General features: G+C 43.4%; 2 protein-coding genes across 5 annotated transcripts in view; both read left to right on the plus strand.

Annotated features, from left to right (window-relative positions):
* The window catches only part of RELN (reelin), a 307,068-nt gene extending 304,098 nt beyond the window's left edge, over nucleotides 1–2,970 (plus strand). For both annotated transcript variants that reach the window (XM_052789505.1, XM_052789506.1), the window contains one exon: nucleotides 1,837–2,970. Coding sequence is in view for 1 of the 2 variants with exons in the window: in XM_052789506.1 (XP_052645466.1) it covers nucleotides 1,837–1,933 (97 nt within the window). In the remaining variant the exon portion in view is untranslated. The remainder of the gene's footprint in view (nucleotides 1–1,836) is intronic.
* Nucleotides 2,971–9,609: 6,639 nt separating this feature from the next.
* SLC26A5 (solute carrier family 26 member 5) overlaps nucleotides 9,610–19,462 on the plus strand; it is a 37,995-nt gene continuing 28,142 nt past the window's right edge. Inside the window, exons 1-2 of one of the 3 annotated variants that reach the window (XM_052789915.1) lie at nucleotides 9,610–9,740; nucleotides 10,560–10,651. The gene's annotated coding sequence lies outside the window, so the exon portion shown is untranslated. Of the gene's footprint in view, nucleotides 9,741–10,425; nucleotides 10,656–19,462 lie in introns of those variants that run through there. The other 2 variants (XR_008235598.1, XM_052789914.1) reach the window with 2 other exon arrangements.

The raw sequence follows: 19,462 nt of genomic DNA on the forward strand, positions 1-19,462 counted from the left end.
TGACTGATTACAGTATGAATACTTACTTCTCATTCACAGAGAAAACTCACAAGTGAAAACCTGCCTTGCACCCACAAATGGGAGATTTGTTGACTGTAATGTCTACTGCAGGGCTTTACTTCACAGATCACCTTTAAAATCTGATGGACTTGGTTTGGAAGGTCCTGGTAACATCCAGTCCCTTGGAGTAGAGATGCTTAGGCCAGGCATCCTTCTCCCACTGCAGGAAGAAGCTAGAAAGCACAAGGTCCTAAGCAGGCAGGGAGCATTAGGAGAAGGAGTCAGAAATTAGCACGAGACTGCACAGATTCACTAAGACTTTGCAGCTCCTTTCCCCTGGAAACCAAAAGAAAATTTGGCCATGCAGTCACCAGCAGTTCCTCCTGGGTGAAGCTCCTTACACCTGTTGGGGTTGTCCTTGGGGTCTGCATGGTTAATGCTGTGCCCCGATCTCTTAAAGAAACTGCATCCTCTGACTGCTTCTATGGGAGTACCTTGTATGCCACTTTTCCATGTGGAGAAAGGGGGTCAGGTGGCTCTAAAAACTAGAGTCTGGCAGCAGTATGTGATACTATTTTTATTTTTAAAAGTAGTTGTCCGATCAAAGGGTCCTTCCCATACCCTGGGACTCTACAGTGTAGAGTGCAAGAGTCACTGTCTCTCTTATAGCAACATCTCAGGTGCTTTATACGTCTGACCAAGTGCACTGCAAGTTGTAGGTCTGAGAGGAGTCATCCTTTATTGGAACTTCAGAATACATAAACCTTTTCATTCTCATGTAATTCTGAATGCAGTTTGGCTGTAGATCTATGTAGACCTGTATTTGTGTGCATGTGCTAGGGGTTTGGATATGTATGTAAGCAGACCAAGAAAAGGCACAGCCAGATGAAGCTCTGTGGCTGTTCTGCAGTCCTCTGCCACAGCAGAGGCAGTAGGAGATAGAGAGTCTGTGGTGCTGCACATGTAGTTCTTTCCAAGGTGTATGCAAGTCTGTATAGGCCATAAGTAGACTCACAAGGATGCACCACAGATGTTACAGCTTCATTTCCAAAACTGCTGAAATTTGGAAACTGAAGGTGGGATCCAGCCCTTAGGGGTTAGATGGGTTTGAGGTATCAAAGTCCCAGACAGCCGTCTTGTCCACTGCTGCCCTCTCATGGTTCTTTCTTTCCTCAATGGGAGAAGTAGAAACCTGTGTTAGGTGGGATGGGTCTTGTCCTCCAGGGAGGTCTGAACGAGTGTCCCTTCTTCAATTAGGCTGCAGTCAGACTGTCTCTTGCCTGGTCTCCTCCCAGACGTGATGATGCTTATTTCCCAGATCTTCCTTTAATTTTTGGATGGGGGGCGTACAGGGGAGGGAAACATTAAGTCTGCATAAAAGTGTTGTACTTCACTTCCTATATGGTAGAAGCAGAAGATAATGAAGTGGAGTAAAGCTTTTCTTGTCTTCTCAAGATAAAGCAGTTAATGATCAAAAACAGAAGGATAACTGGAATATAAAACCACTGTAGAGAAATGCCCTGTATTGAGATGGTATGAAGTGCATACAGCTTTAGTGACTCTGGCCCTAGGCAGCAGAAGTTTTCACTAGCTGAAAGCTCTTAACCTTTCCCTAAGATAATGAATTGTAAATAAAAGCAAAGTGGGACAGATTCTCAATTGCCTTGTACCTTGCTGTCGTACAAAGGGTGCACTTCACACCACTTTACACAGGCTTGAAAGGTCATGCAAGGACGAAGAAGAATCTGTCCCACTAGCTCACTGCTCCAAAAGAATTTGAAGTACATATAAAAGAAACTGACACTCTTCTCTTCCTCCGCCCTTTGATTTTAACAGCACTCGCAAACAAAATTACATGATGAATTTTTCACGGCAACATGGGCTCAGGCATTTCTACAACAGAAGACGAAGGTCACTTAGACGATATCCATGAAGAAACGAGACATTTATTTTTTCCTCCCAACATGTGATGTGTTGCTTTCCATTCTTTAAATCTAGCACTGCGTCTGGTATCAGGACTTTTCTGCAACTGGCTTGATGAATAACTGAAAGCCTTTCTCAAGACAGAGTGTACACCACTTTTTCGCACTGTGAACTAATGAGAAGTGACTTATTTTCTCATAGGTAAATGTTTTAATGTTGATGTGTCTGTGAAAATTGTGATCTGTTGTAATATCAGTTACAGTGGCAGTATTGGAAGTAAGCAACTAATTCTGTTTAACAGGAAAAAAGGTTAAGCACAAAGACTTTTCAGATTTTATGTTTAAAAAAACCTACATACTAAGTACAGAATTTAACATTCTTTGTCACATAAGTATTTAAGTGCACTGTATTTCAGCTCTGTGTCATTTTACATGATTAAGTTATCATTGTTTGTCCTCTTTGTATTCTCTTCTACAACATGACACATTGGCACTGTATTGACTTGTTTTGTTGTTGTAATATTTTTGCTGCTGATTTTTGGGCTATCTACCTTCTGACAAAATGTATTAAAAAAATCAAGTACTTAATCAAGAAGATAATTGCAAAAGTAGTTGTAAAGGCGTTGATATCCTTTGGTCTTATTCTTTGATATGTCTGTTGGTTAGCATTGTTTTTGTGGATAAAAAAAGAATGCTTGACATTAAACTTTTTTCTACTAAGGAGTTGTGGATGAAGCCCCAAACAGAAGTTCCCAATTCCCTGTCTAAATGTAGTCAGTTCTCTGCAACTGATTTACTTACAGTAACTGCCATTTGGTGTCTGTAGTAATGAAGTGATTTGTAAACAGTGAACGTTTCATCGTGTTCTCTTTAGTGTTTGTTTCTATTGCGGGTCATGTTTGTATCTTCTGATAAAGTTGTATCTACACCAGCAACGTTATAATGCCCCTATAGCCCTAAACTGTCTATTATCATAAATAAAATGCTTCACTTTATGGTGAACCAAGCTAAAGATCCATGCTTCAATAAAAATAATGTCAACAAAGAATTCTGACGTTAGACTTTTCAAGCCATGCGAGCCCTACATGAAATCATAAACCAAATTCTTTTACTAAATACCTAGATTCTAATACAAACATTGATGGTATTTATTAATATTTAGTACATCACACTTAACAGCACTTTGCAAATAACACAAAGCAAGAGATCTTCCCAGTCCCACCTGTGGGCATAACATGGTCATTGGAACAGGTCCTGGTGCAAGGAACAAAATGGGACCACAGACCAATACACACTCTCACTAGTCTTTATCTGCAAACCCAATGTGCAAATCGGCATTTCCAAGCTCTGAGGACTACAGCACAGCACATAAGGAACCCGGTTCAAAACAAAGTTGTTAATTCTTAGAATCATAGAATCATTTAGGTTAGAAAAGACCCTTAAGATCATGAAGTCCAACTGTAAACCTAACACTGCCAAGCCTACCACTAAACCATGTCCCTAAGCACCACATCTACACGTCCTTTAAATACCTCCAGGGATGGTGACTCAACCACTTCCCTGGGCAGCCTGTTCCAATGCTTGACAGCTCTTTCGGTGGAGAATTTTTTCCTAATATCCAATCTAAACCTCCCTTGGCACAACCTGAGGCCACTTCTCATCCTATCACTTGTTACTTGGGAAAAGAGACCAACACCCACCTCGCTACAACCACCTTTCAGGTAGTTGTAGTGAGCGATATGGTCTCCCCTCAGCCTCCTTTTCTCCAGGCTAAACAGCCCCAGTTCCCTCAGCCACTCCTCATCAGAGAGAAGTACTATATACACGTGCTATGCTCTTACGTCATGCGCATCTGCTTCTGGCACTATACTGGTCTGAACCAGAATGGTGTTTGTTACACACACATGCTCAGCCACCTAAAATATGTTTAATTTTTAAGAGGTTTTTGATCAAAGGTACCTGAGCAGTGCAGGTAAAAAGGAAGTCATTCAGTGACCAGCTAGTCAAAACCTTGGCTTGATCAAAATTGTGCAACAGACCTTTGACAGACCTGGAAACTTACTGCAACAGCCCAGCCTCCTGCAGCTGCAACATTGCCATACTGTTCTGGAGAACCGCCCGTGTGCTTTCAATCCTTGAAACAAGATAAAGGATCTATTCAGAGAAAGAGCAGGAAGGAAAAAAATTGAGGTTATTAAAGAATATACTGGCTTAATGTTTAGGCAAGAGATTTTAAAACATTGTAATAAAAGTTTCGCCCATTGAACAAACAAAAAAGCAAGATATAAACACTCCTATTTTTAAAGATAATTTTATTTGCCCTAATATGTCAATAGATGGGTGACATTTCAATCTAAAATGTGTGTGCAGGTAGTATGTTGCTAGGGAATTAATTTAAGATTTTACATACAGCAAGGCACTTAATCTGACTTCTCTTTCCAGGTAAGAGACCAGCATAATCAGAGAAGCTGCTTTTCACAATTGTATTTATTTCCTTTGAATAATGTATGTAATCATGACTACTGAGGAATCCCACGAGGCATTTCACCAAAACTCACTACAAACTGTGCACAGGCTTTTCTCAAGAAAATCATCCCTGCTGGTAGATTCTCAAGTGATACTGTCATTTGCCCTTTCCAGATTCCAGGAAGCCCTTCCTTACATTTTTTCCAATTCTACAGCACACAAGGTAGCATGCACATACTGCATGCTGAGCGTATGTGCTGTTTCATTTTTCCTCCCATATGACTGAAAACAATCATTCATCTGACATTAAATAGTTGTTAAAATAGCAAGGGTGAAACAGCACATAATCAATGGCAATAAAACAGTGACACTGCTATAAAATGTACTAATAAGCTTATCTACTGGTATAAAACTTTGGCAGGCATAACTACAAAAATTGACATTTTTAGTATGCCTTACAGTCTTCCTCATTTCTCCTATCAGCTCACTAACCCATGTTCCAGTAGAATAAGGAGAACATAAGACAATTTAAATAAAAATACAGGAAGATGAAGCTCTGACCTGCTGGAGTTCCTGTGATAACCAAAACTTGAAGTTCTCACAATTTTGCCTAAATGTTCTTCTCTTGAGCGTGCTTCATCCAAAGGTGGCAACGTTACCTGAATTGGAGGAAATGAGCAGAGCACAAGTATTTTGAAGGACCGAATTAGGCTTTGTATGAACTTGGCAATTTAGAGAGATGGGTAGAAATGAAATAACACAGCAAATACACTCAAGGACAAGACATTGTCAAAGATCAGGGTAGCAGCACACAAAGTGGGTAAATATCTGGCTAGGCAGCAAAACTATAGGAGGAGAATCAACAGTGTGAAGCAGTTTAAAAAAAATGCCATTTTGCATTGTATCAATAGAAATGTTTATGCTAAAACATGGTAAATATATATACGGCTGCTGTGCTGGTAGACAGCAGTTGTCAGCTGTTGAGCCCTTCACTTAAACAGAGACGTAAACAAGTTGGAGAGATTGCAGACTACAGCAGCAGGAACGAGACCCTTGAAACCATGAGCTTACAAGTAGAGAGAGTTGGTTTGTTTAGTCTAGAAAGGAAAACATTTGGAAAGAGGCATGACAACAGCCATAAACATGCATCTATGTTTTATTTACTTGCTAACCCTTCAGGGCAAATGTCACTGGGTGGACATGCTGCCACAGCATCACCTCATCATTTATCCATCGGCGGGGAATGGGGTTTGGTTATTATCCAAGCAGAAAGCCACTGCGAGGCTCTGCAAGCCCCTCTGACGGACACAGAAAGGGCCACGCACAAGCAGCAAGGTAGAGCAGATAAACCCCACTCAGTTCGGCTCTGTAGCGAGGCTTAACTAAACGTGACTCAACACTAGAGTTAACAGGAACAAGCTAGCTGTAGAGGGGAGCTACCTTAATCCTGAGCTGGTGAGAGAGCCTCAAAGCCAAATGAGATCAGCAAAAGGACTTGCCTACCTTAAGCATGGCCCTAAAGAGCTCTTCAAGGGCTATTAGCAACCTGGAGCTGCTGAGACCACGCTACCGCTTGCAGCACGTCTCCTGTGGAGGAGCAGACATAGCACCCACCACCCACAAGTGTGGATCTGCTGCTGGCAGAAACGACCGTGCGGTATGAGGCTGCAAAAGTCGTACAGGTGGCACGTGGATGAATGCCTAGTGTTTTCCTGTGTTACTGATGTTTTATGACCGTTGCTTTTTCTTCCCTGTGTTCTTCTTGGGGACCGACCTGGCAGCAAGCCTAAGGACTTAGGCCCATGCATGGCTAATTACCACAGGGCCTGACAGGGAGAGTTTGAGCCGGCACCCAGCAAGGAGGGGCCCAGTAAAAATGGTATTCCAGGGATGGAGGAATACTGTACTGGACGATGCTGATAAATACTGGTTTTATAGTTTGAATCTGTATTTCTTTTGAAAGAAAATAAGTTTGTTAAGCTTCTTTAGAAAAAAAAAAAAAAGAGGATGTGGTTGTGCCTTTGAGCTGTGCTGCTCAGGGATGATCTGTGAGTGGCAAAGAAGCTGCTTCAGAGGGCTCAGCAGCTTCCCGAATTGCCTCTGGGCCGAAGGCAGGACTCGGGGAGGTACTGGGCAGTCACAGGTTTCAGGGCCGTTTCTGCGTTAGGATGCTATTGCTGATTGTAGGAGAGCTGGCCGATAGCCTCGGGTTCCTCTTTGCTGGCACACTGACTGTGCATATACATGCCAGCCTTCTGCTGATACCGTATTGCTCCGTATTGTGTGCTAGAAACAGCACGTGCAAAGCCATTCAACTGGTTTATATTCATGACTGGACACCCAACTTAGCTCATTTAAAAATCACACCCTTCTCAAGGGATGTTTTAAAGGATTTGAGTTCTGCCACTTTCAAGGAACTTCACATGGTAAAAAGGAAAATGTCCTAATGTTTGGGCCTCTCCTAGAATAATTGTGTTGTTATGAACAATAACAAAGCTTGACATGACTAATGTATCTGTATGGGATGTGGGTAGTAACTAATTAACAGGAGCACTTTGAGAACCAAGCCAACTGCCACTGAAATAAGTGGGAAAATCCCTGTAAATCTAAACGCGTTTCACTTCAATCTGGAAATGTCCACCTCGACTTTACTAATTCAGCTGGTTTGACCTGTCCTAGGACCTGCGTAAGACTCCATGGTCAAATATATACAGGGTTTTTTCTGCCTTGGAAAGTTGTCTCATTATTAGAAGAACTCTGAGTGTAGTTAGGGAGTGGCTGGGAGCGACCCAGTCAATGGAGCCTGTCTGACGCAGTTTGCGAACTTGGGATGTCCCATCTGGGATGTCCACGCCAATGAGACAAGCAGAAGTCTCCGCGCTCCCCAGCCCCTCAGCTAGCTCCTGTGCCCATACTCTACCAGCAGCTGTTTGAGGCAGTCGAGAACTAAACAGCCCGACGACTGGAGCTCTGAGCAGCTGTGAGCACTGGGTCTGGCCTTCGACAGTGCCTCACAGCTTTCCTTCTGCTGCTGGAGAGCAATGGCTCCCGCCGCTCCCACCCCTGCGAGCCAGACGAGCCCTCGAAGCTCACACTGGGCCCTCTGTCATCACACAGCTCCAGTGGTGTGTGGGCCATTAACTTATTTCCCCCAATTATCCTTCACAGGAGTTTTTTCAGTCCCGCCAATTGTCCCTATTGTTTATTCTGTGTTAACTTCCCCTCCCTTTTTTTGCTTTGACCAAAAATCCTCTTCTCATCTTGTTCCTACTGAGTTCAGCACTATATTAATCCCTGCCCTTCTCTCAGAGCTGAAGAACTGAAGCATCTTTTGCCATTTTAGACAATGCTGGAAAGAAGCAATAAAAAACTACTAACCTTCCCAGTGAGTCACGCTAAAATGCACACAAGAAATTAAAACCAGTTTGTCTTTAAATGCAACCATTGACAGAATTAGTGTAACATAATCCACACTGTGGATTACTCTAACATTCAAAGTGATTTATACCTTTGCAGATTTTTCTAGCAGGAAACCTGCCATTCCTGTGTTTGTTTCAGGCTTTCTCCTCTCCCTCCTCTTTGTGCAGGGTGTATAAGCAGAGGTCTGCCTGTGGTATGTTACTGCAATATATGCTTTACTGGTAATGAAGCATTTCAAAATTTCAGTCCCTCAGTGGTGACACCACACCTTCATAAGGTAATTACAACTGCATTCTAACACAAGCTACAGATGCCCATGCTCAGAAAAAAAAAAATAGCTTTTTGAATAAATAAATAGGAATCAAAAAAGGTGTCTCTCCCAAACTATCTCCGTTTACCCGGTTCTGTGTAACAACGGCATCCAGCACCATTCCATGTGAAGTCTGATGTATGTGGCGTATCTAATGTATCACTCTGAAATTGTTCATCAAAAGCCTTTTTGATACAGCCTATTTTGGATAAAACTGGTTATAACAAACCTCTCATTTAAAATGCAACTTTTGAAATGTTTTGACCTTGAAATTTCTCAGTATGACAATAGTGAAATTTAAAGTACTGTGTTTCAGCTTGAATTAATTTAAATTTTATTTAAGTTACTCTTAAACTCTAACAAGGGCTAACATGTCAAGGAATCATTTTAAGGTTTTCAAAATAATACGTTCCTGTAGACACCAATTTTACAGGGTTTTTTGTGGTCTCAGTGCGTAAGAATTTCAAAATTTTTGTTTTTCTACCAGTTCTGTATACAAAACCAGATCTCTAAGAATCTGAGAAGTGGGAAAACATTTTCTCCTGGGCAAGAGACCAAGCTGTCGTCATGTTGGAAAACATTTCCATATCATGGACCGGAAGATGAGACCTGTGAAGATATTTCACTACTAATTCCTGTGTATTCACAAGGAAATCGATACCTGCGTATCCTTTGTGTCCCTAAAGAAATAAAACACTACATCCAGTCACTTGTGAGACCGACCACGCTGAGGCCCGGGCTGACGAGCATGCTCTCAGACAGCGGAGCTGGCAAAAATATCCTCCTCATTAAAAAAGAAGGAAAATAACGGTAAGTCAGTCTCTTGAAGTGTTCAACCAACATGAAGTCCTTCAGAAATTTGTACTTTTACATTCATTCACATGACCGGCACACGCCTGCGTTGGCCGCCTGGCATAGGTACTACGCTTCTTAAAGGACAGAGCGCTGATGTCTGCTTTTTCAAATTAATTTTAGACAATAAATCCTGAAGCTTCTTCACCGGAACTCTGGGACAACCCAAGCGGGGTTTATTTAAGGAACACCGCGGCGTACCCCAGCGCCGCGCACACGAGCCCAGCAAACACAGCCAGGCCACGGCCTGTACCTCATGTCCCTGCTAGCCAGTGCCTACCCCACGCTCCCCAGGTATGCTTTTATATTTAAATTAGAAATAAGTCATATTTATACTATAATTACAGGTTGTGTGTGTGTGTGTACCCGAAAGGGAGGGCGGGGGGTGACACCCCGGCTGCACCCCGGGCGGGGGGGGGGGGGGAAGGGAGGGAGGGAGCGGCCGCGAGGGCGCCGCCGGGCGGGGGCGCGCACCGGCCCCGCGCACACGCGCGCGGCAGGGGCGGCCCCGCGGCATTCTGGGGCTTGTAGGCGGCGGCGGGGGCGCGCCCGGCGGGGGCTGCGGGGGGGGGGGACTACGAGTCCCAGCCGCGCCCGCGCTCGCCCAAGGCCGGCGGGGGAGGAGGCGGGGGCTGGCGGCCCGCCGCCGCCGCCCGCCCGCCGTGCGCTCACCTTGGGCGCGGAGGGGAGGCGCTGGGGCGGGTGGCTCGCCGCCGGGCTGGAAGGAGGCAGCGCCTGGAGGCGAGCGGAGCGCGGCCGGGCTGGCGGAGGTGAGCGCGGCGTGCGGAGGGGTCCCTCCTGAGGGGATCTCTCCTGAGGGGGTCTCTCCTGAGGGGGCGGGCCTCGCCGTGAGGGGCGCCGGGTCGGGGTCGTGCTCTCCCGCTGCCCTGCGGCTCCGGCTCGGTCGCCCCGGGCCGGGGGCTGGCCTGGGGGACGGGGACGGGGTCTCGGATGGCGCTCCCGCCTCTCGCCGTGCCTTCCCCGCTCCCTCCTTCGCCGCCTCTCCCCGCCGGCCCCTGCCTCATCGCCCCGCGCCCTCCCCGCCGGCCCCCGGCGGAGCTGCCGGAGCTTCGTGGGCGACGGGAGCGGTTTAAAAGGCACTTGTCCTGAAGGCGGTGCCGGCCTCGGCGGCTTTCCGAGGCAGGCGGGCTGGTCCGCGCCTCCTCCTTAACGCGCTCCTTAAAGCTCAGGGGCTGCTTGGGCAGCAGGCAGCACCCACGCTGCTAGTAACTGTGAGGTACACGCAAAACACCTGGGCTAACTTGCGGGGTGGGGGAAAGGGAAAAAAAAAAAGAAAGGGGAAACTAGAGGAAGGTCGAGAGATCAGTCATTTCCTCGTCTAGTGACTGCAACCCCTCTGACGTTAAGCTGCGGGCCGTCAGTTTAGGCCAGAGGGACTGTCCAAGAAGTCTTGTAATAACAAGAAATAACAAGAAATAACTGCTTTGCACCTTGTTACTAGCTTCAACCCAAAGATCTTCAAAACCTTTCCAAAACCTTGACTGAACTATTTCCACGCACATGCATCACCCACCTCACCTCGCCCCCTTTTCTGGCAAAGAATAAGGTTGTGGCTTTCCCCGTGTCAGTATTTTTCAGCTTCTGGTCTGCGAACTGTGGGAACGTTTTGAACTCCTGAGAAGGGATCAGCGAAAGCAACCAGGAAAAGCCAGCTGGAAAAGTAAGTAGGCTTAAATTTGCAGTGCTGGTGCTCATACTGCTATTGCAAACTTTTAATTGTCTGAACATTGAAATATGGTTTAAAGCTGTTTTCAAGATGCTTCAGAATTTCAGATAACCCAAATGGCTGTTGCAGCAGGCATTTAGAGATAGTCCAGTAGTAAGAAACAGAAAAAAAAAATTAAAAGTGCTGCCATTATTTCTGCTGATGATTCAGCAGAATGTACATTCATAATTCTCCATATCTATCGCAGTAACACAGTTGCACAGCATTGGTGTGGATGGGGATGACTGACAGTCTTAACAAGGGTCTGGCCGCTAGAACTTTTTTGGCTGAAGTTTTCACAGAGGAAGACTAAAATTTTCAGACAGACTTTTAAAATGTCTTCTACTGAATGTGCAATAGAATGTATTCTGGGTTAACAGGTGTCTTGATTTATATTACAGAATTTTCGTAAGATGCTGCTTTACTAGCTGCTATAGAAATGGAAAAACTAAGGTTAATTAACTGTACAGTTTCAGAAGCAAGCACGTGTAGGTGACTTGCACAGAATTGACTCTGTGGGGATCAACTCTCGCATTGGCCTTCCTCAAGTGGTAGTAATCGCACTTTGAAATACTTTTTGTTTGTAGCAATTCCAGGTCTTCTCGGGACACATGATAGGTGTTCCAGTTCTGCATTTAGCAGTATTCCTGAGCTGAAGTATTTTATTGTCTTGCAATGTACTGTGAAACATCTCTGAAATGGAATGGGGAAAGGGTATAGGGAGAGAATGGAGTTTCATCCATGCAAAGCTGCTTTTGGTAGCTGATAAAGCATGTTCATTTGAGATAACATTTACCCCCTTGTATAGACTTGAGGGCCTTAAATTCAGCAGTCTCCTGCTAAAAGCTTCACTATGCTTAAAGGTGTATTTGTGGGGGGAGCTGGGGCAATATTGGGTTATAAGCAGAATCACATTTCAGTGAAGGAAAGCTCTAAGTTCAATAAGAAAAAAACCTGCTGCTACTTTCAGGCTTGGGTTCTGATCGCTAAACCGTATTTCCTCTGCCTAAGTAATCTGTCCAGAGCTGATGTGGTTTTTTGATTGTAATGTACAAATTTTGTGTAGGGTAACAGTTTGCTTAAAGGCTGACACAGTTAAAAGAAGTGAAGATGGCTGAGCATGATCCTGGGGGAAAGGGCCTAGGAAATGGCAGCCTTTAGCCTCTGCCATAAACTGAGCCCAGTTTTCTGAGCTGAGTGCTTACTGAAGTGCTCTGTTGGGTTCAGCCATCACATCTTAAGACTTGGGGCTCTAAACAGCCATCAAGTATTGCCTTTTGTTTGGAGTTTCTAGTCCATTACTGTGATTCAAATCATATCTTTAGCACACAGTTCTCCATAGGTATAGTAGCCTGTCCCCAAGGATGCAATGTTTTTAGAACTTAAATATTCCAAAACCACATGGGAAGTTGGTTATTATTTAACGTGACACTAAAATCATGCAGTACTGAGGCACAGATCTAGCAGGTGGCTGCAATTCCATTGTTCTTCTGCTAATAACTTGAGAAAGAAGAACCAAACATGTTTATCTGCTTTGATTATTATTATAGTATAGACAGACTGTAATTGTCTTAAACTACTGTTTATTTGGACTGTAGCTGTAGCCTCTAAATGTGACCAAAACTTTTGTGCAGCCCGTGGGTTGCCTAGAGAAGCACAGAGTCCTTGGAGCTCTTCTGCCTCTCTTAGTTTGGCTGATCATCTGCTAAAGTCAACCCTGTTAAGGAGCTACAAAGGAATTCGTGACTCTGGAGCCTGCTGCTTTTTTTGTGTCTTGAGGAAGTTTTCCCCTGGAGAAGACAAGCCTCCACCCTACATTTTGGTGGGGTTTTTTTGATCCATGTTTTCTCTGCGTTAGCCCTTCCCTATGCAGACTGTCCTAGCCACACTGGTTTACTCAGCTTTAACTTTGGTATGCCAGTTGTTACCAAGCTAGAGGTCAGTGTGGTAGTAGCAGCTACAAATAATGTAAACTTGACAGGATTGGGCTGCAACCAGAAATTACTAGGCCTAAGCTATGCCTGATTTAATAGGCAGCTATTAAGGCTTAATACATCATTGTCCCCTAGTTCCCAGTTTGAATGCACAGTGACTGAAGCATTTACATTATTGTAACTTTCCTAGCAACTTCTTAAAGGTATCCAGACAGTTTCTGAAATTGTTGTCCTACATGGTAGTATCAGACCTTTAGCCAAATAATGGAAGGATAGTGGATCTCAAAGAATAATGAAATGTATCTGTGCATGTACATTAGATGTCAGTTTGATGATTAAATCGGAGTATGCAAAATTCCCGGGAAGAGCTTGTGTTACTTCCACTGTCCATTCTTCCTGTGCTAACATTAGCACACAGGGGAAAGCCAAAAAGTCTTTCATTCTTGTCTGCTAATTATGCCATCTTCTCTCCAACACTGAAACAGTTTGCTTTAATTCACAACTCAAGGTTCAGTAGCTTTCGTGGGTTCCCTCATTTCTTAATACTAGTCACTTTTTTTCTGAATAGCTTTACACAAGGGTCTTTTGGCATCTCTCATGCATTTCCCCATGATCCAGCGTATACTTCCTTCTGAATCTGATGAACTGCTGACTGCTATTTTTTCTTCTATTTCATTGCTGATATGTTTTTTTTCTGTAAGAACTGGTTTTCTAAAGCATGTGTTTTTCTGTCTGATTGTTTGGTAGCTCTATAACTTTCAGCACAAGGTGACCATGCTGAAGCTAAAATTCTCAAGATCAAATTAGCCTATTGATTTCCCAGTTAGGTTTACTGAATTAAACGCCTTCCTTATCCTGATATGTTTCCTTCCCTAGATCTGTTAGCCAGCAGAATGTTGTCCTGCTAGATAGTATTTCTTGGTAGTCCTTCTTGATAGTATTTCTTAATATGGCTACGAGAGCTGCCATTGCTATTATTTTATAGCTAGTGATCTGTAGCTTTTTGCTCTTCAGAAATATAAGCAGCAGCAAAGTCCAGGTCTTGTAGTTATTTTCCATGTGCCCAGGTAATCAGAAAGCTATAGACAATGTCAAGTACTTCCATGGGTATGAAGATATGGCTGTAAGTTTGTGCAGACAGCTGAATGGGTTTTGCAAGTCAGTTGCATTGATAAGATTTAGATTTTATTAATGATCATAAGAGTACATATGTGAATAACTGGCCTATGCGGGAACTTGGACTACTGTTCTCAAAGACTCGTATTAACTGTTTCTTTTGTTTTGTGCAGTAGCAAGCTGGGAAGGCCTTCCACGTGATAAACAATAGTGTAATTGCCTTCTTGGGAGTTTTTTGACAATGAACCTGTGTTTTCACTGCCTGGGTAGAGTCTCTCTCCAGCCTTCACTGAAGAATTCTTACCAGTTTTACACAGGCAGTGGTGGATCAAGTTTTGCTGCTCTGCTTTGACTGTTGCCTACCATTTTGTATGTCCAATTTTGTTTGTGTTCTTGTGTTGTTGTGGGTTGTTTTGGGTTGGGTGGTTGGTTTTTTTTTTTAGCTAATTAATAGATTTTAATCTATTAATTGAAAACCTGAGATTCTGACACCTAGGCTGGACTAGAGCTAAGGTCAAATTGTTCATTTTCATTTATTTTATGGAAATCGGGTTCTGAGGCAGGGCTGGGACTTTAGAGAACTTCTCAGAAAACCTCTCTTAACTAAAGCATGGGCAGAATTTTCCAATCCAAATACAAAGATCGCAGTGTCTGTTGTTTGAAACATCCTTTTTGGAGTTGAGTCTAGTAGTGCCAGATCAAATTAAGGATTGAGCTGATCAGGCATTACAAAAATTCAATTTTTGGCACCTGTTTTTCATGGAGCAGAATTCAAAATTCCATATACCATCCAGGAGAAAACTTAGATTGCAACTCAGAGGTGCCCACAGGGAACTGCCTGTTCCTGTTTTCACAGAGCTCTGCTAAGCTCAGGCATGTCTGAAGAGGCATGTTAGGAACAAAACCACAGATCTTTCATAGATACAGGCGTCTGTAATGTCTTCTCTAAATACTGAAGTTTTGTCGCTGCTGTCATAACTTTATGGCATAACGTGGTTAAAGTCCTTTCCTAGAGAAAGCTAGACCTGAGTTCAGTTACCACTTCAGCATGTTGGGATTTAACCTGCATGTCCTGCTTTACTAGGATAGTGCCGTAGCTACACAGCTTTGACATAACATTGTTTTCTAAGCCCTCCCTATTTCTTTCAGGTTTACTGTTTCTTTATCTTCTGTCTCTGGTCCGTTTTATTGTTCAATTTTGCACTATAAAACTTGTTTTCTTGTTTTCAGTTCTGTATTATGTGTTTCTGTTTTTATTTCTTTGCCAGTTTCATGTTTAAAATCGATGCTTATGATCTTTTTTCACTGTGGCATTGCAATGCTATAGATGGTGCTGTATTTGTGTCCATATAGCTGAACAGGTGACCAGAGTCTTTAACTTACAGATGTAGCAAGTCTGATTTTCTTTTTCCCTACTTGCTGGTGACATTTCTTTCTTTTGCATATGTGTTTCTGAGGAAGGAAGGTTCTTGCAAGAAGTAGTCACCAGAAAATTACTCAATGAACCTTTCTTCATTTCATTTGATGATCCTCAGCCCAGACACCTGTGTCGCTCTTCCAGTTCCTTTGTTACGGGACCTTGTTTTAGTGTTAGCTGTTGCAGAAATCCGTTCATGCTGGATTGTTCTGCCAAACACACTTGAAGAGTCAATTGGCGAACTCTTTGCCCCTACAAACCTGTTTGAACTAAACTCTGTGACTGACATCTTTACAAATCTGGTATAGATGATGTTTTGGTAGGTGGATTCTTAGCTTTACTGTATGCATGGATGATGAACACCACTGCTCTCTTAGAGCTCTTCACAGACCATACATATCTTCAGTTCTACCTAATAAATGCCATTGATTTATGAAGACCTGACCAACACATCTGAAAGTCCTGTGCTTCAATAGCCTAGTAAAATTAAAGCATAACTGCAAGGACATGAGCCTGGTAGGTTTTTTTATCATTCCTGTACTCTGTAGCATAGAACCTTCAACATATGAACATGTTCAGCACCAACCGGTAACTAGGGTCTGTCCGAAGTAATTTCTGTATATTGTCCATCTTATTTGATTGCTCTGTTTGGGATTGTGGAGTCATTTCTCTAGCTGTATGAAGGTTAAGCTTTTTACTTGTGTAGTTAAGAACAGACACAAGGCTGTCTCACACTAAGATGTGAGCTCTGTCATCAGCCACAGAAGAAATGTGAAGCCATAAGGTGAGTCTGCAAATAAAGCAGGGGTTTGCTGTGAAATACTTCTCAGAGAAACTTCTCTATGTGTTCATTTTGCTTACTATGAATTTTAAATATTTCAAGGAAAAGCAGCACTGGCCTGTGTTTGCTGCGCACTCATGGCCTTTATATGTAACCTTGGTGTCAAGATGTTGAGGAGGGTCATTCCCACTGGCTGGTAATCACCTTCAGAACATGAAGCAACACCCTTAAGTACATAGGAGACAGGAAAACGCTATCGCTTGGATAATATAATCTTAACCAAGCAGCAGTTGCATAAATGGGGACAGGATCTGTCACAAGTCAGGCCCTGCTCACTGCTCATGTAGGATTTGGTTTGCTACCTAGTGCACAAAAGATATACACTGAAAACGTGTGTTATAAAATAGCTACCAAGAATGAAATGTTTCTTCCAAATGCAGATCCTAACATGGATAGGGAAGTTGAACTTCTTTGTCAAAACTAGCAGCAAGAGAGTTGCAGTTTAGATAAATAGTTATCATTACTGCTTTCCCAGAGGTGTCTGCCCTGTGCTGTGTTGTCAGAAGCAACAGTTCTTCAGGAATTTCTTCAGGCACGGCAATGGCTGTAGCCTGTACTGCAGAGGGGCAAATCCTTTCAGAAAGTGTTAGGAAGAGAGCCTCATAGAGGATCATTGGAGACATTCCAAACCTTATATTAGTTAAGTAAAATAGTTACTTCGTGCCTTGTTTTCAGCAGTGAAACTGGAATATAAATTTATAATCCATCCTAAACTCTCTCTTCTTGCCTGTCCCCACCCCAGTCATTTCTTCCTGTGACCACACTGTGTTTTACTATCTATCCTTCAGCTTCCCCTGTGACTTGAGAGGTTTGCACTGTAAACATGATGACTGAAAGTATTCTGGTTATAAATAACAACCTTCTGCTTTTTTTGTTTTGTTTATTTTTAGCTTGATGCAGCGCTTGAGAGGCTAGTGGTGTGTGTAAACAGGGTTGATGAAGCAGCTGTAGAGGGAAAGGACTTTTGGTGGCTTCTCTGCTGAAGGAAGCATATCATGTAACTTCTCCCTTCTGCACAGACACTTGTTTGATGTCTGCTTGTTCCACTTTGCCAGAAAAGATGAACCAGCTGCTGGAGGTTATTGGTGCACTGAGGTCACATGAAGTATTGAAATTATTCTGAGTTAGCTTGGTGTGTATGCATGATCTTGGTTTATGTTCTCTCCTCTGATCATCAACTGGAGCTTTATGATGAAGTCAGCTCCAACAAAGTTTTTGGCAGTGGATTGCCTCTGGAAAAATGAAGCTAGCAAATGATTACCTGTCTCTGAGGGGATGTACATCCTTATCAGTTGGCTTAAGCATGACAAAGAGGTCATCAGCCGTGGTACCATTCTGATTAACTTATCTGATTCCACTATCACTTGCTACTGCTTTTGGATTTCAGAAGGGGTGAGGATGGCAGATTCAGACCCAAGGTCACTGAAGCCACAAAAAGCAGGAATAAGAATGATCGTATTTCCATGGGTTCTCATGGCCATCAACGTGTTTGCGCTGGAAACAGAAGCCATCTCTTATCTATATCTGAGAGGGAAAGAGACCAGTGTTCTGCTGTTCAAAGTGCTCCAGGTGTTTGTCTTACGCGGAATTGATTACACAGCTCAATCATCATAACAGGTTCCCAAAACATTCTCTTGTTGAAAACAAACATAAGATTGCTGGTTGATAAGAGATACCATTAAGATACTAACGAATTCATTAGTCCATGGAGTAAATCTTTAGAGGCTAAAGTATTTTTTGGCAAGGCACATGAAATATAAAATACCCCTTATCAGTTACATAATCTTTTTTTTTTTAGTATAGGTCTAATTTGTTACTGTTTTCTGAGACAAGGATCTCTGTGCCTCACATGTTGTTGTAATGCTCTTTTCAGTGGATAAGATCAGTTTATTAGAGGAAAATACATCATACTGAATCCAACAGCCTGAGGAAGGTGAGGCTGCTGCTGCTGCTCTATGTCCCCAGGTCCAACCAGTATCAAGGCTGAAGATATATTGCTGGCAGGCACATGCACACAGAACATGTATATACACAACATATTCACATATGTACATGGCAAGTTGCACAGATTAGGCAGGCAACACTGACAGCCTCATTCTCCTCCCCTCTCTGGCTAAGCAGGATGGAGGTCCAATAGTGAGAATACATATACATATATAGAGATATACACACACACATACACACACATATGTATGTACAAGGTGGATCCCTCCAGCAACTGGGCTCAGACACTCAGTCTGCCCAGTAGCTAGCTCCTGCATCCCAGTCTCCTCAGTTGCTGTCAGCTGGGCTTATGAGCCCTCAAGGCCATAGCCCCACTCCAGTTGCTGGTACAGACCATCACATGTGCACACACGTGGCTGGCCAGGACTTCCCAGGTCCCAATAGCTGCCCCCCCCCCCCCCCCCATGCTCTTACTCTTAGAGATAGGCATATGCTCTCACACCTAGAGCTGGCAGGGTCTCCCATGGTCCCATAGCTGACCCTCCCGTGCTGCTCTGGACTAGTGGAGATGAGCCTTTGATGGGCTGAGGACTCCTGTGATGGACCTGGGAGTAGCCCAGCAGGGTATTATCCAGGCTCACCGTCCTGCCATTGTCCCTCTGAGTAACTGTGGGTGTGTGGAAGAGCTTTTATCACACAATCCAACACAGTTTCTTTAACCATCTCACCTTTCTATGTGGAGTAGAGTGGAAATTTTGCCTATCTAAGAGCTACATAGGAATTCAAGGTCATGATTTTTAATTTTTATTTTTTTCCCAAAGGTTCACTCCTGGAGTGCACTTCTTAGCTTAGGACATACACAAGGAAAACTGTTTGCTTCACAAGTTATTTCTAAATTTGTGAAGCTTTACATGAAGGCTACGGGTCTAAACAATCTATTCGTTAGTGGATTTAGTGGGAGTAGTGGAGGAGGACTGAGGATGATAAGCACAGTCCAAGAAAACTAGGAGAATGCATTCTTTATGACCCCACCCAGTGATTTTACACCTTTGTGCTTGTTTTAAAAAAAAAACTTCTGTTCCGGCTTGGTGTAATTTTATACGTATCACTCAAGGTGATAAGTGGAATGGCATAGGGCACCAGGGAGTGAGGCCAGAGAGGAAAGAAAGAAATGAGAGAACATGTGGTTCCTAAAATTGCCTCAATTTTTGAGTCTAGCCTCTTCAGACAGTAGGAACCGACCTTGCAATAACTCTGCTTTTCAGTGTACATTTGGGAGAACGTATTTTACACAGAGTGGCAGTTTTTCTACCAGCCCTTTGGCTGATGACAGTCACCTGTATTTGTAAGCTTAAAGATACAAAATACTTCATAGACTTTGCTGTTCATGATCTAACTTGGAATTCCCCAGCACAGATGTGTTTTTCTACTGTAACGTTGTACTAATACTGTCTACCTGTGCTTGTCCACTATTTAAGCCAACTCTGTGCTTAGCTACCAGAAGAAAGGTTTTC

Source organism: Harpia harpyja, chromosome 6, assembly GCF_026419915.1.
Source record: "Harpia harpyja isolate bHarHar1 chromosome 6, bHarHar1 primary haplotype, whole genome shotgun sequence".
Lineage (NCBI taxonomy): Eukaryota > Metazoa > Chordata > Aves > Accipitriformes > Accipitridae > Harpia > Harpia harpyja.